Genomic DNA, 13,679 nt, shown 5'->3' on the forward strand with positions numbered 1-13,679 from the left:
ACATATTGTTGCAACATATGTGTCAAACATATGTAACATCCAGATAAAAACACTCACAACATATGTGTGAAACATATGCAACATACAGATAAAACACTTGCAACATATGTGTGAAACATATGCAACATCCAGATAAAACACTTGTTGCAACATACGTCTGAAGCAGATGAAACATTTTTTTTCAAAACGCTTGCAACATATCACTGAAAACACTTGAAAATATGCAACATACCTCTGAAACATCTGAGACACTTAAAACATACATTTGCAACATATGGGAGTGGAAGGCCGAGGCCGGTCAATTTCGGTCGTCGGGGTGGGATCCAGTGGCGCGCGAGCACCACCAGGCACCGGCCATGCTCGTGGGTGCCCTTGGCTCGGCCGGAGAAGACCTGAGGCGCCACGGCATGTGCGCCCTAGCGGTCATGGCGGGGTAGCGTCGCGCCCGACGGCAATGGGCAACGGACGGACGGCGAGGGAGCGAGGGTGCGCGCGTGGTTGGTGTGGGGGAAGGGCACGGCGTGTCAGCCCGACGAGTGCGCGATGGGGGAAGGGGCGGCAAATGAGCGGCCACGCTGCTTTGGGGCCAGACGGATAAGCATACGAGTGGGGATTTGTTTTTTTTTGTTTCCGGGAAAGATGGTGCCCACTCCTGTGGAGCCGCGTCCGGACGGGAGTCACAGATGGACGCCCGTGTTGGACCATTATCGTTAAACTCTCCCGTTAAACTATTACTTCCTCTGTCTCAAAAAATGATGTTTTAGTTTTATTGTAAGCCAAACTATCTAAACTTGTTATAAACTATATAAAGTTTTTAGTTATCTTCAATGTCAAACTATGCCTTAAATTAAGACTTTATAATAGATCTGCTGAGCGCTGACCACTCTCTGTGTCAAAACTCAGCACTTTACATTTACGAAAACACACTTCCCTATTTTAGTCTTAAAAAATGCGACGTAAATGTTTTGGAAACATGTAAAAGAAAACTTTAGACCTTGTATGGTTTGATGAGGATTTAAAGGGGATTGACCGAACAACTGAACAAGTCCAGAGACATGCATGCATTTGATCATTTTTCTTCTGGAAAAGTGGATCACACCTTGACAACAGTGAATGTTGCCGAGTTAGACTACTCTCCTACCTCAGATCCCAGTGGATCATTTTACATACCAGTAGTTTTCTAAGAAATCTCTACATACCAGTACTTTTCTAAGAAACCTAAACGAACAAAAAAGGTTGAAAACAGAGTGAACAATCTTGTGACAGATCACCATGTTTATCAACCAGATTTGTTAATCAACCTTCCACCTTGTACTCCCTCATAAAGATTAACAATATTGTATTTTAATCACAGGCTCATATAGTGAACCGACCTTCCACCTTGCACTCCCTCATAAAGGCTATCTTGTTGTTTGATCCACGATGAAGTTATCCATCTCTAACTGACACAATTAACCACTGATTGTCCACCGATATTCACTACCGCTTGCACTTTGCCTTTGCCATTTTCTTCCTCTTCTTCTTCTCAGCCTTTGGGATCTTGGTCTTGCGGGCCTCCCTCTTCTCTTCCTTCACTTTCTTCTTGTTTTCCTTCCGAGCAGCCTTCCCTTCCTCGGGTCCCATCTTAGGATCAACCTTGTGCCATGAATCATCTTCATCAGAACTCGAGCAAGATTCACTCTCATCTTCTTCAACCTCAACTATATTTTGTGCCGATTGTTCTTGCTCCTTTTCAGTGTGTTTTTAGTCCGCACAAATCCTAACAATGGCTGGTCATAAAGCTTATCTGCGGTTGGCTCATATCCAGAGGATGAACGTTGCATTATTGACATGTTGAAAATATCTGCCTCACATTGCTTCACGTAATCCAATGTCTAAGCAAAGAAATCATTACATTAGTATTACTCATGGTATTTGACACATTAAAAGGAACAAAATAAAATACACATCATTGAGACTAGTGTGAGATAACTGGGAGAAATAATGCCCTATTGACTGCAGCCAAAACATAGTAAGTGCAAGTGAGCTCTATCAGCAGGATCTGCTATTAAGATGTTAATGATTAAATGAACATTCATGGTACTGACAAGCAGATGACAATATTAAACTAATCTTACCTGCACCATGACTGTTGGAGTAATTTCATCATCATTTGGAACTGCACCTCTGTTTTCCAAAATCTTTTGCTGAGCCTGTGATTAAAATACAATATTTTTAATCAACCATATTTGTGCCTGTCATGCAGCAAGAACAATGGTAACTTTTACAAAGTGATCATTACAATGAAAGTGTGGTATACTCAAAGACAAAAGCACCTTTTCCAGGTAATCATCAACATCTTCATCAGAAATGCTTTGATCAATAACAAAAGTAAATAAATCAGTTACTGTCATGACAGGAACACCTCGTTTTTTAAAGAAGTCCCGCAAAGTGTTGAACAAATCAGTCACAACAATTTATGAGTATATATGATAGGACTGAGAGTCCTGCCTATCTGGGGCAATTTGCAAATAGTAAAGATAATAAAGATAACTGGGCTTTTAGCCCATCTAGACATGGCGCCACCTATCCTCGGCGCCATCTAGCCACCTGCTGCCGGCGCCTGGTATACTGGACGCCGGTCATAACAATATATGTGGTGATGGGTTCAACTTTCACTTACAGAAACATGCAAGCAATCTTCCTTCAGAAAGTCCAAAGCTGAAGGGTGATCAAGATCAACGGATTGTGAAACATCAATAATGTACAAGTGACCCTGGACAATAGGTACGTCAGAATGGATATAAGGAACAGTTAACTTGAAAAGTAAAGTATGTTTAGAAAAAGGTTTATTTAACAGGAGTTTCACTACCTCAAAATATAGAATGTTGTATTCACTCAAATCCCCATGGACCAGTTTGCACTTTTGGTAGAGAGTCCGCATTGTTGTAATTATCTGAAAAGGTGCAGTAAGTAGTATGAGAAAACTGAAAATAATACATACAATGAAATCTAACAGTAAAATAAATATAAACTGTAAAGGGATAATGTTATGCATACACATCAGCAACGGAATACACGGGATAATCTGCTGCGGAGGATCACCTCTAAAACTTCTAGAAATGGCTCTCATATATGAGCAGTATCATCACATAAACTTTGCATGGCAGCTGGTGAAAAATGTAAGTTACCATTATAAATCGGTCTGAACTACAACTGCCTCTGAACAAAGTTTTATCTACATAATCCCAACTATTTTCAAATCCAGAAAAACAACGACAACTACATTTGTATTAGTGTACTCTTCTACAAATTTCCTAACGTGCATCAATCAATAATCAACAAGGGGCAGGAATAAGTGAGAAAATGATAAAGCACAAGGTTGTTTGCACCCTCATCAATCCCAATTCCCAAACAACAAGCGATATTAAAGACTAATATTATGGTCAGTATGCTAAGGTAGAGGAAACAGTGTTTCGTTTTCAAATTCGAACCATGCAAGTGGATTATCAATACTATATATAATGGTTTCAGATCTTTCCTTAGGTTCCCTAATGTTACTCTTTTGATAGAAATTTGCATCTCTCTTTTTTTGTTCTTATGCTTTATATCAAATGGATATGCGCAAATGCAGCAAACTCCCTACAAGCTATCTTGGGTCCCTGATCAGACATGCATGGCACACACATTGATCCAGCAATTGCAAAGTTGCAACTGTGCTTTCTGACATATCATGTACCTCAAAGTAACTTTCACGCAACTTGTCATCTGACAAAGTAGCGTCCTTGAGACGAGGAGCAGCCCAACCTCCTTTCCCTGATACCAAATCAACTTATTAGGGTGCATTCAACAATACAATTCTCTTGTAACGCAAGCAAGCTTAGCATGTTACCAGATTAAACATTATTAAGAAGACAAGTATCTGGTTGGCAAACAATAATATAAATTTTACCTATGAATTCCATCACCAGTACATGAATCCTCAGGAGTAACGGTATAGGGCATCGGATTCCAGCTGCCCTCACTCTATAACAAGGGTAGAAAAGAAATGTGCGGATCCAAATATCAGAACTAATACATTTCCTATTTGCATGACTAGCAGGGGATATTCAATGAATTGATAAGTAAGGTCATTCTTTGGTTGTAGGTTAAAAGAATCCCACATTAGAAGATTTCTCATTTCCTTTTCAGCCCAGGTCTTAACCATTTTCTGAGGATTATGCTTGCAGTAACCATGTCTAAAACGATAATCTCCTTGAACATATCGGTCGCTATCCCTGCAATAATAAAATGATACAGTTTCTTAACATGCACACATTTTGAGATCAAATAATTTATACAAGCACCAAAAGGGTAAATAGCATAACCACATAATCAGGATTCAACAAGTATCCATAGTTGGAAACAACCATTGAAATGTAATCTTACTTAAAAACAAGGACAGAGGTTTTGTAGACTTTAATTGCAAGCTCCTGGCGATCCGTCTTTGTTGCATGATAGACGTTTGCCTGCCCATAGATAGGATTAATGTTGACCATGTTAATAATTATACAGAAGGTCTCTAACTAGCAGGTCAAGGAGCATCTCAATCTTCTATCTACAGAAGGATCTGTGTATTCTATTATGTTTCTCGATACACAATACAAGAAGTCATTCCAATATGCACTGTAATACTGTATCTTAAAGCTACCTCTTTCCCAGTAGAAATGCAGCCATTTATGTTATTAAAGACACCACGGTTTAACATCTTGAATAAAACCATGCGTGTTCTTGGGTCAATAGCCTGCATATACAAACAAAAAACATTCAGTGTTCAGAAAATGGTTCAATTGAAATAACCTTCATTAGATTTCGGTAATCCAACTCACACACTTATTTTTATGACAAGGCTACTAAGACACTTAAATGCTCTAAGCATCAAAATTAGCACAGTTAATACTTATATAAAGGAAGAAACTTCTGCCTCCCAATTGTATGTATAAACAAAGGAAGTTAGGTCTCATGAAAATTTACAGGCAATGGATAATTATAATACTCCAGCTAGAGAAGTTCTTTTCATTTTTGTAATGCATCCGACCCTTGGGCCATGCATCCGACCCTTGGGCAATTTGGATCAAATACTCAAGTGGTTTGGGTTTTTGGAAATGTTGTCATCAAAGGTAGAACATGAGGTTAAATGAGCCAAAATAAATTCATATCATGTACAGCATAAATCCAAGCAAAACAGTTATGCAATAAATTTTGATTTCTTTCATTGTTGCATAAGCAAAAGTGCAAAACAGGAACCAAGCAGCAGCCAGCCACTGAACAGGAAATCTAGCTAGGTTGAAAAGGGTGGAATGGTACAGCAGGATTGTGCAAGTGCATGAGAACAACTTCAATTCCAGAAAGCACAAGGAAGAAAACACCACAACCCAACTGAGAACATTTTACATACCTGCTCCACTGTAGCACGATCAGCCTTCTCAGTGTTCCTTATTTTCCCAATCGATGTGTCCCTTATGCTATCCCTGATTGCAGTCGTGACGGAATTTGACATCCCCCACGTTCATCCTACCTTCCCACTCCTGAATCATTCCGGACAAGTCACAAGAAACATTCAACACAAACCACATGAACACTCCAATTTGCATATCATGCATTTTCGCAAATCTCCCATGAGTTAAAGTGCTTTAATTGTGTTTACCGTAAGCATCCTATCCTTTTAGACGTGCTCCAAACTGACACAGTACAAACATAGAATCTAAACTGGGAACTGTTATATAGATCATCGCGTCTATGTCACCACAGGATTACCACCATACTTCAGTAGACCCAGCTCCTAAGTCCTAACTCTCACAAATTTAAATGATTTCATATTCGTAGGTCATAACAGCAAACTGCTTCGAACACGGAATGTAAAAGCTGTATACCTCCTAGGGGGTAGCACGAATGTGCGAGGCCAGCTTCTGGGTCCGGTTAGAGAGAGACTGGAGCGGGCGGGAGAGCATGCCGCCGTGCGCGTTAGGTCTGCGTGCCGCAGCCCCGCCTCCGGAGGCCGAGAAGGCGCCGGAGGGCCAAGCTGAGCCGTCAGGGCCCTCCACGGCGTCGAGCCAGTCCAGAGCTTCGGCGACCTCGGAGTCGGAAGCATCATCGAAGTCGGAGTCGGACCACTCCTCCTCAGCGTCGGACTTCACGAGGGCCATCGGAGTAGAGCTGGCAAGAATAGAGGGCCGAACTTGTCGTTTCATGTTGCCGGCGGTGAGGGCGGGCGAGTTGTGGCGGCGGTAAAGAAGGAGAACGGACGAGAGGCAGCCAGGCAGGGGGAGGGAAACCTATGTCTTCATTTCTTTCGGGCCGCAGTTCCGGCCCATGAGCTATGGCTATCAAACCCAACTTCAGAAATGTATTTGGGTCATTTTGGACGGTGGCGTACCTCAAGCTCGGCCCGGAATGAAAAAATGGGCTAATATGGTCTGGTTTGTGCGTGGGCCGGCCCTATTTACGGAGTACCTGGAAACGAGTTCATCTTTGGCGACGAGGAGAAAGGAATCACCCGTTTTCCTCCGGGCAAATGCACATTCCTGAGCTCGGTCGGCAAACGGCTTCCATGGCCGCCGCAGACCCCGCCACCGCGGCCTCCTCCTTCTCGCGGTTCTCCTTCCGCCGCTCCGTCTGCCCCTCCCCGCTCCGCCTCCGCTTTTTGCGGACCCGTCCGCCGGGTCGTCTCCGCGTCTCCTCCACCATCGTTGCTCTCCACAAGCGCAACCCCAAGCGGCTCAAGTACGCCGCCGAGCGCCAGTTCTCAGTACCTTCTGCCTCAAGCGCGTGCTCTTCTTTCGTTTTTTTACCTCCCGCAATAACGCTTGCCTTTCGCGGGCTTTCTGGCGCGGCCTGCTAAGAACGGTCTCTTTGGTGACTGGGTTTTGCGCGCACGAAGAGTGGGGATGCTGGGATGCATCGGGTGGAGTCCGGCGAGGACTTCTGGAAGCTCGACCCCGTTATCGAGCTCATCAATCGCGGCGCCGTCGGGGTGATCCCTACTGACACCGTGTACGCTGCTTAATGCTTCACTTGGGCCTTTTTAAGTTTTGTACGAAAATCACATACTCCAATCGAGCATTTAGTACCAATTTCGCGATTGTTGCAAGCCCATAAGTTCTGTAATAATGACACAACGATCTCAGCGTTTACAAGTTACAACCTCTTCCTATGCAAATGTTTGGAAAAAATCTCAGCTTTGTTTTGAAGCAGCATTGTTCCATTAAATTTGAGGTTTGGAAAAAAAAAACAGGAATGGAAAATTGATAAGTTGCATATGTGCATTTGTCCTGTTTTCTTGTGTGGGTTTTGTTGAGTGTATTCCTATAGGCACAATTATACTAATCTTCTTACATTTTCTATTTGTACCATGCTTGGTTAACCACAAATAACGTGGGTTCATACTTTTGACAGCTACTCCATCGTCTGTGACCTGAGTAACAATGAATCTATTGAGTGCCTTTGCAGGTAAATTTACTGCTTTGATCATTTTGGTGTGATAAGTGATCAAGTCCAATGTTTGCTCGCAATCTTAGGCATGAAACAAGCCATTTTAGCTCTAACAGTGCTATATGTTTGTTATCGATGCAGACTGAAAGGCATTGGAGACTCAAAGGCAAGATTATCAGGACTACAGAGTCAATTTGGGTCAACATGTTTCTGCAACGAAATATGACTTGCAGAGCGTAGTACCCATCTGCATATGCACCATGTTCTTATACTCATGCTGAATTATGCAGCCTCTCAGCATCATGTGTCGCTCATTGAGTGATATCGATACCTACACCACAGGATTTGCTCGAGGCACCAACCAAGGGCAAGCTAACATTTTCCGTGCTGTCAAGTGTGCAATGCCTAGGCCTGTAAGGATATCCTCTTATTCACCATGTACTGCAGTCTGTACTTGATTACTTCACAAGTAACTTGACTATTTGAATCTTCTGCAGTACACATTTATTTTACCTGCAACCAAGCAATTTCCTAAACAGTGCATAAAGCATGGTTCTTCCACAAGGTATGCAAAAAGGAGACAGGTTGGCGTCCGAATTCCAGATGATCCCATCAGTCAGGCAATATTGCAAAATATTGATGAACCTTTGATCTGCACAAGGTTTGTAGTGCATCTCAACTCTTCCTATACTTTTGCTTCCTGCTCTTGCTTGTGGCCAATTGGTCAATTGGGATTGTGGAGTATAAGATCGTAGGATCTAGAACTGAAAATGCAACTAGGTAGTATATCTTCCATATTGCTGGATATTGATTTGATCAAACTTTTAGGAGTACTTGATGCTGTGCTTGCATGTATAAGCATTCTCGGTACTTCACTATGTATGCCACATGGCTCTCTGTCTCTCTGTATTCTGGTGTACCTACATTAAAAAAAGGAAGGTATTTTACTTGAAATTATATAAGAATTTTGTGTAGAGTTCATATGTTTCCTTAGCATGTAGAAGAATTGGTTAGATCAAAAAATAGATGTCATGTTGTCACCCTGCTGTTGGCAAGTTCCATAATGATTCTTTATTTCCTTTATATACAGTGTCAAATATCTATCGGAGGATGAATGGATACTTGATCAAGTAATCATTGCTGATATGAGCCACTGGTATCTTCTTCCATTTTAACGTCGTACCTGAAGCTGTATTCTAATTTTTCATACAGCCATAATAGTTCATAGTTACACTTCTCTTAGAGCAAGTTAGCCTGTATCTGTACAGTTGTTATCTGCAGTTCCCTCATATGCGGTACAAAAACTGATGATTGTTTAGAGAGTAATATACTGAAAAAAGTTTCCATCTGACACCTCTTTCTATCAGTTGCTGCACCATTTTCAAACATTTTTTTTTTGGCCTGGAGAGTACCAATCACTCAGGGACGCAATATATTTGAACAGTAACCACTGATTCTGACCTAAATACTAGGCTATTTTCAGTCATTAACTCTACCATATCTGAACAAGCTGGGGATGCTATGTGCCTGGAGACTGAGCTGGAAACAAATGGAGCTTCTTCGCATGGCTCCACAAACATCTTTACGCATAGCTCCTGTATTCTTCTTTCATTAGACATGTATAATCAGATATACATACAACACATGGGTAGAACCACATGGAAAACAAACAACCAAGTACAAAAACCCCTTGCAAAGGTTAGAGGTAGTACCCAGTAATATGACTGAACTTGTGACTAGTGATGTCTATCCTAACACTACTACACTAGACTAAGTATATGATGTCCAATCCTTTACTGTTTCGGTGTTGCCCCTAAGAGACCTACCCCACCCCCTCCTTTTCGTTTCAAAAAGAAAACCCTCTTTAATTACATGCACAACCTTGTCAGAGGTGAAAAAAGGGCCAATTTCAATTTCTAGGAAAAAGCTGGATGTGGAAGCCATCAGGAAAGCCGAGACCGGGGGTCCGGACTATGTTCCCTCCTTTTACTGTCCTCCAACTGTGACATCAGGGAAAAAAAGAACTATGAGATTTCTTTGTTTCAGAGCATAAATATCAAGAGATATCGCTATATATCAGATGTAGAAACGGTACCTGTATTTTGTAACCAAGCTGTGGATGAATGTTGCCATCAAGACCCTACTAAGATCAGTCCCAACGCAAAACCTGAGGCCACCTCCAAACGCCATGAAATGTTTCGTTCCACCGGTGATTTCAGGTTTGCCCTGTTCAGAAGACAACAAGGTTAGAACCTTTTATTTAAAAAAATCTGAATCTATCACTAGGATTGCATCATACTTTGCCCTATTTTTCAATCTTATCTTTTACTTGCACTCGGTGAAATAACACATGATTCAGTTCAGCTACCGGATTCAGAAAGAGAAACTGTCTGATTCGAACCCTGAACCCCCAAATACAGATTTTTTTTAAAAAAAAAATCCTTAGACAGTGAGACGATCAAGCACTATCTGTCTGTTTTTGTAGTAGGCTGACTTGCACAGTTGCCTCTTGTTACTGAGCTACACCATGTTCATCTGTTGCCATTTTGACCTTGTTGTTAAACTACTAAGCGAGGAAGCTTCTGCGATGGTTCACGAACTCATACACTACATGGACGCCAACCGATCGAATTCCTCCTTGATCTCTGCGGCCAAGTTGGTACTTGGGATCAGAGCCTCCCGATCGTGGACTAATTAATCACTCTGGCAATTATTGGAGACTTGCAGTTGGTTAAACTATTCTTGTTTGTGATCTCCGTTTTAATGGTGAGACTCGACAGGAGAATATATGCAAGTTCGATGAGCAAATCAGATCATAGCATTTCATCCTACCTAGATAGAATATAGAACCAAACAACTCATTCCCTTGCAACCTAATACAGACTCACTGAACGACCTCGCGCGACAGAACCCTAAAGCGATAGGAACGATGATGCAGAATACAAAAATTGTTGCCGATCGAGATATCATCGAGCAAGACGAACCTGCCACCTCCATGGGTTGAACGCCAACGGATCTTCATAGATGTCAGGGTTTAAGTGCACTGCCGGTGGGCACACCATGACACCCCATCCTGCCGGAATCGTATAGCCTGTGCCAACGAACGCCGCAGAAATACAGCACGGAGATGAGTTTCCACGCAACTTGCTCAAGATACCATTTTTCTTGTACGTAGGAGAACAAGAGAGAGATGCCATGCCAGCCATGTGCATTTCGTGGTGTGTACGTACCTTTAATCTCAACATCTTGCAGGGCCTTTCGAAATATCCCCGGCACGATGTTTGCGAGCCTCACCATCTCCATGATGACCTTCAGAGAGAGAGACAGGAACAGAGGTGTCAGTCAGTTCTTCAGCACTTGCCGGATTCAGAAAACGGCGCTTCAGAGTTCAGACTACTTGAGGCATCCAAGAGCATGCACAACTCTTGCTATTCGCGCAACTGCCTGTAATGTAAATAAATTATACTGTGGCCAAATCAGGGCCTTAGGTTTTGATTCCGCCCTTCCGTTCTTTAATCTTCAGCTTCGTAGTTCTTATACACCAATTAAGTAAAATTATCTGTCTACCTCGAAGTCTGGGACTTGGTCAGGAAAAACACAAACTATGGCTTGCGCCTTCACGCTGCAGCGTCGGGCTTCCAAGATTCTTGCATGCAGTGCTAGTCTTTGCAAGTTAACAATGCAACTTGCACATGTACAGTTGCTCTCGTACGCTACGAACTGGGCTATGAGCAAGCTAGGGGCGCAGCGGTCCGGGCTAGGCTCACCTGATTGGTGAAGGTCATCGATCTGTACTCGGCCCACGTGACGGGGGCATCCGGGTCCTTCCTGTTCTTGGCGATCGCGTCGTGCTCCTCCTGCTCGACCAGGGATAACATAACAGAGTCTCGTTTAGCCCGTAGTCAGAATCACACGGACATACATGGCTACTCTTGACTGCTTGCTTGTTGCTTACCCTCAACGCGTCGACGACCTTGGGGTTCTCGGTGAGGAGCTTGACGCCGAGGGTGAGCGCCAGCGCCGTGGTCTCGAAGCTGGCGAAGAGGAGCACGAACATGAGGTCCAGCGCGATGGTCTCCGTCAGGAGCGGCTTCTCCCTCCGAAGTTCCTGGATCACGTGGTCGAAGAAGTCCTCGCACCGCCGCTCGGGATCCGCCATCCGCTCCTTCATCATGCCCTTGAGCACCTTCATCGCCTTCTTCCGCCCCTGTTGTCGACGATGAAGATCGATTAGAAAAACTCTGATGCGATTTTTTATCATAATTATCCAACGACAGAGAATTAAACATGACGAAATTGTATATTCCTTCCTTGAGAATTTGTGCAGTGCATGTGCGCAGCTATACGGAACAACAGCCGTGCGTGTGCGTGCTCAGTACTTTATTTTGTACGGAGTATGTAAAAACAGGTGGTGCAAGTGCAATTCACCGCAGCATGCTCTTATTAATTACCTCCATGCATTCATGGTAGGCCGTGCCGGGGATGTTGACGGGGAAAGAAATCAGCCCGCGGATGAACGCCACGAAGTTCTTCCTCAGGCTCTCGGACGACTTGGACGGCTCGTAGCCGATCAGCTTCTTGGCGGTAAGATCAAATATCATCTGAAAATTGAAGCATCTATATCAGTGATCCGCTAGCTGGCGGCGATGGCGCATGCATCAGGATTCAGGAGCTGGGGGCTGCTAGCTCGATCGAGCCGCTAGCTAACTGCTTACTGTGGAGAGGCCTTCCTTGAGCTCGACGCTGGGCTGCGCCGCCCACGAGGCGAGGCTGCCGCGGCAGGCGGCGTCCGTCTCGGCGAGGAGCACCGCCTTGAGGTTCTCCTGGCCGTAGAGGCGGAGCACCAGGGTCTTGAGGTACTTGTACATGAAGCCGTGCAGGGAGCCGACGTTGTCGCGGCCGAAGATCTCGGTGAAGGTGTCCGGGTACCAGCTCTCGAACAGCTTTCCCTCCTGCTGGAACACGAAGTAGTTCATGTCCGGGTCCGCCGACACCACCACCTGCCGCCCCACGATGCTCGTCTTGAAGATGCTCCCGTACCGCTTCACCCGCTCCTTCACGAAGGGGGACACGTCGCAGCTCGGGTTGGGCGCGAAGAACTGCATCGTCTCGCCGAGGAGAGGGATGCCCATGGAGCCCGGCGGGAGCCTGCCCCTACACTTGGGGTGGCTCCATCGGTACGCCCAGCGGAGCAGAGCGACGAAGGTCGCCAATGCCGCGGCGCAGGCAGCTATATAGGTCATGGAGGAAGCCATGGCCTCCGAGGTGACAAGAAGGTTCGCCGTGCGATATAATTTGCCGGCCGAGAGAGGGATGGTGGTGCTGGCGAGGCAGCTGGGAGAAGCTAGCTCAAGATATGGTTGCATGTGCTACGGGGAGACGAAGGAGGTTCTGTGTGGTTTTGTGGGAGTATGGGTGCCTTTTATAAACCACCTTGCTGCTAGTGCTAGGCTTGGCCTTTAAAAAGTGACGGAATAACGGCATAAGCATATAACCATTTGTGTTTAATTTTAATTACGTTATGCCTTTTATATTTAGCAAAATTATTTATTTTTCCATGGATCTAAATATGATGCTATAGCTTTTGCATAGGGTCTACACTATGATATCGCTAATTATTTTGCTATTTCTAATTGTTGATTGTTGAATTATATGAATGTTGATCGTAACCATGACTCATGTTGACTAGCTTAATGAATGTCAAGAAATAGATATTGAGACATGTTCTCCTGGAGAATTATATACGTATATGAGTACTTGTAGTGCTTGTGCAATTTTCTTAGTTATATGCTCCCTTGCATAATTAATGAAGGATATTCGTATTTTTCTCTAAAATCACTAAATGAAATAGCTTCTATTATACCCTGTTATAGCTTTTGAAGAAAATCTGCTCAATGTTTTAGCATCTTATCGAAAACATTAATTTTTTGCTAACTTTCTTTTTTAATTTACAAAAAAAATGATAGTCATTCAGTGGATTAAAACAAGCAGAATATTTGTGTTTCATTCATCTACAAAAAGAAAAACACTTCTGCAAGTAGATAACTGCTTCTTTATTTTTTGGCAGATAAAACCGGAATAATCCATGCCTTAACTATCACACTACTTTGTTACGAATAATGCACTGTCAATTTATTCTAGGCACCTTTGAACAGAGAAAAGATAACAAAATTTCAGAGTAGTTGATCTACCATGAGGTTTAGCGGTCTACACGCAAGGCAGCTTTAGAT

The 13,679-nt window shown here is 43.6% G+C and overlaps 1 protein-coding gene, 2 long non-coding RNA genes and 1 pseudogene across 3 annotated transcripts; 2 read left to right on the top strand and 2 right to left on the bottom strand.

Annotated features, from left to right (window-relative positions):
* Window positions 1–1,079: 1,079 nt before the first annotated feature.
* On the bottom strand, window positions 1,080–6,245 carry LOC136531169 (uncharacterized; annotated as a pseudogene).
* Window positions 6,246–6,755: 510 nt separating this feature from the next.
* Window positions 6,756–7,615, top strand: LOC136531171 (uncharacterized). The gene is made up of 3 exons (XR_010777972.1): window positions 6,756–7,011; window positions 7,414–7,467; window positions 7,591–7,615. It is a non-coding gene; the product is annotated as an uncharacterized lncRNA (long non-coding RNA).
* A 110-nt stretch (window positions 7,616–7,725) lies between these two features.
* On the top strand, window positions 7,726–8,729 carry LOC136531172 (uncharacterized). Its single transcript, XR_010777973.1, has 3 exons — window positions 7,726–7,862; window positions 7,947–8,110; window positions 8,540–8,729. It is a non-coding gene; the product is annotated as an uncharacterized lncRNA (long non-coding RNA).
* A 476-nt stretch (window positions 8,730–9,205) lies between these two features.
* LOC136531170 (cytochrome P450 87A3) lies at window positions 9,206–12,815 on the bottom strand. Its single transcript, XM_066523871.1, has 8 exons — window positions 12,165–12,815; window positions 11,901–12,050; window positions 11,405–11,656; window positions 11,217–11,306; window positions 10,680–10,758; window positions 10,434–10,540; window positions 9,545–9,675; window positions 9,206–9,449 (listed from the first exon to the last, which is right to left on the bottom strand). The coding sequence occupies exons 1-8, from the start codon at window positions 12,813–12,815 to the stop codon at window positions 9,359–9,361; spliced, it is 1,551 nt and encodes a 516-aa protein (XP_066379968.1). The 3' UTR covers window positions 9,206–9,358.
* Between the last annotated feature and the right edge of the window lie 864 nt (window positions 12,816–13,679).

This window comes from Miscanthus floridulus, unplaced genomic scaffold, assembly GCF_019320115.1.
Source record: "Miscanthus floridulus cultivar M001 unplaced genomic scaffold, ASM1932011v1 fs_294_1_2, whole genome shotgun sequence".
Classification (NCBI taxonomy): domain Eukaryota; kingdom Viridiplantae; phylum Streptophyta; class Magnoliopsida; order Poales; family Poaceae; genus Miscanthus; species Miscanthus floridulus.

What these genes read in the sequence shown, in the direction of transcription:
- LOC136531170 (XM_066523871.1), bottom strand. Translation starts at nt 12,815, where the DNA reads ATGCAACCATATCTTGAGCTAGCTTCTCCCAGCTGCCTCGCCAGCACC. An exon ending in CCTACCATGAATGCATGGAG is followed by an intron (nt 11,657 to 11,900) that starts GTAATTAATAAG and finishes CGTCGACAACAG; the next exon opens with GGGCGGAAGAAGGCGATGAA. An exon ending in GCAAGATGTTGAGATTAAAG is followed by an intron (nt 10,541 to 10,679) that starts GTACGTACACAC and finishes TCGTTGGCACAG; the next exon opens with GCTATACGATTCCGGCAGGA.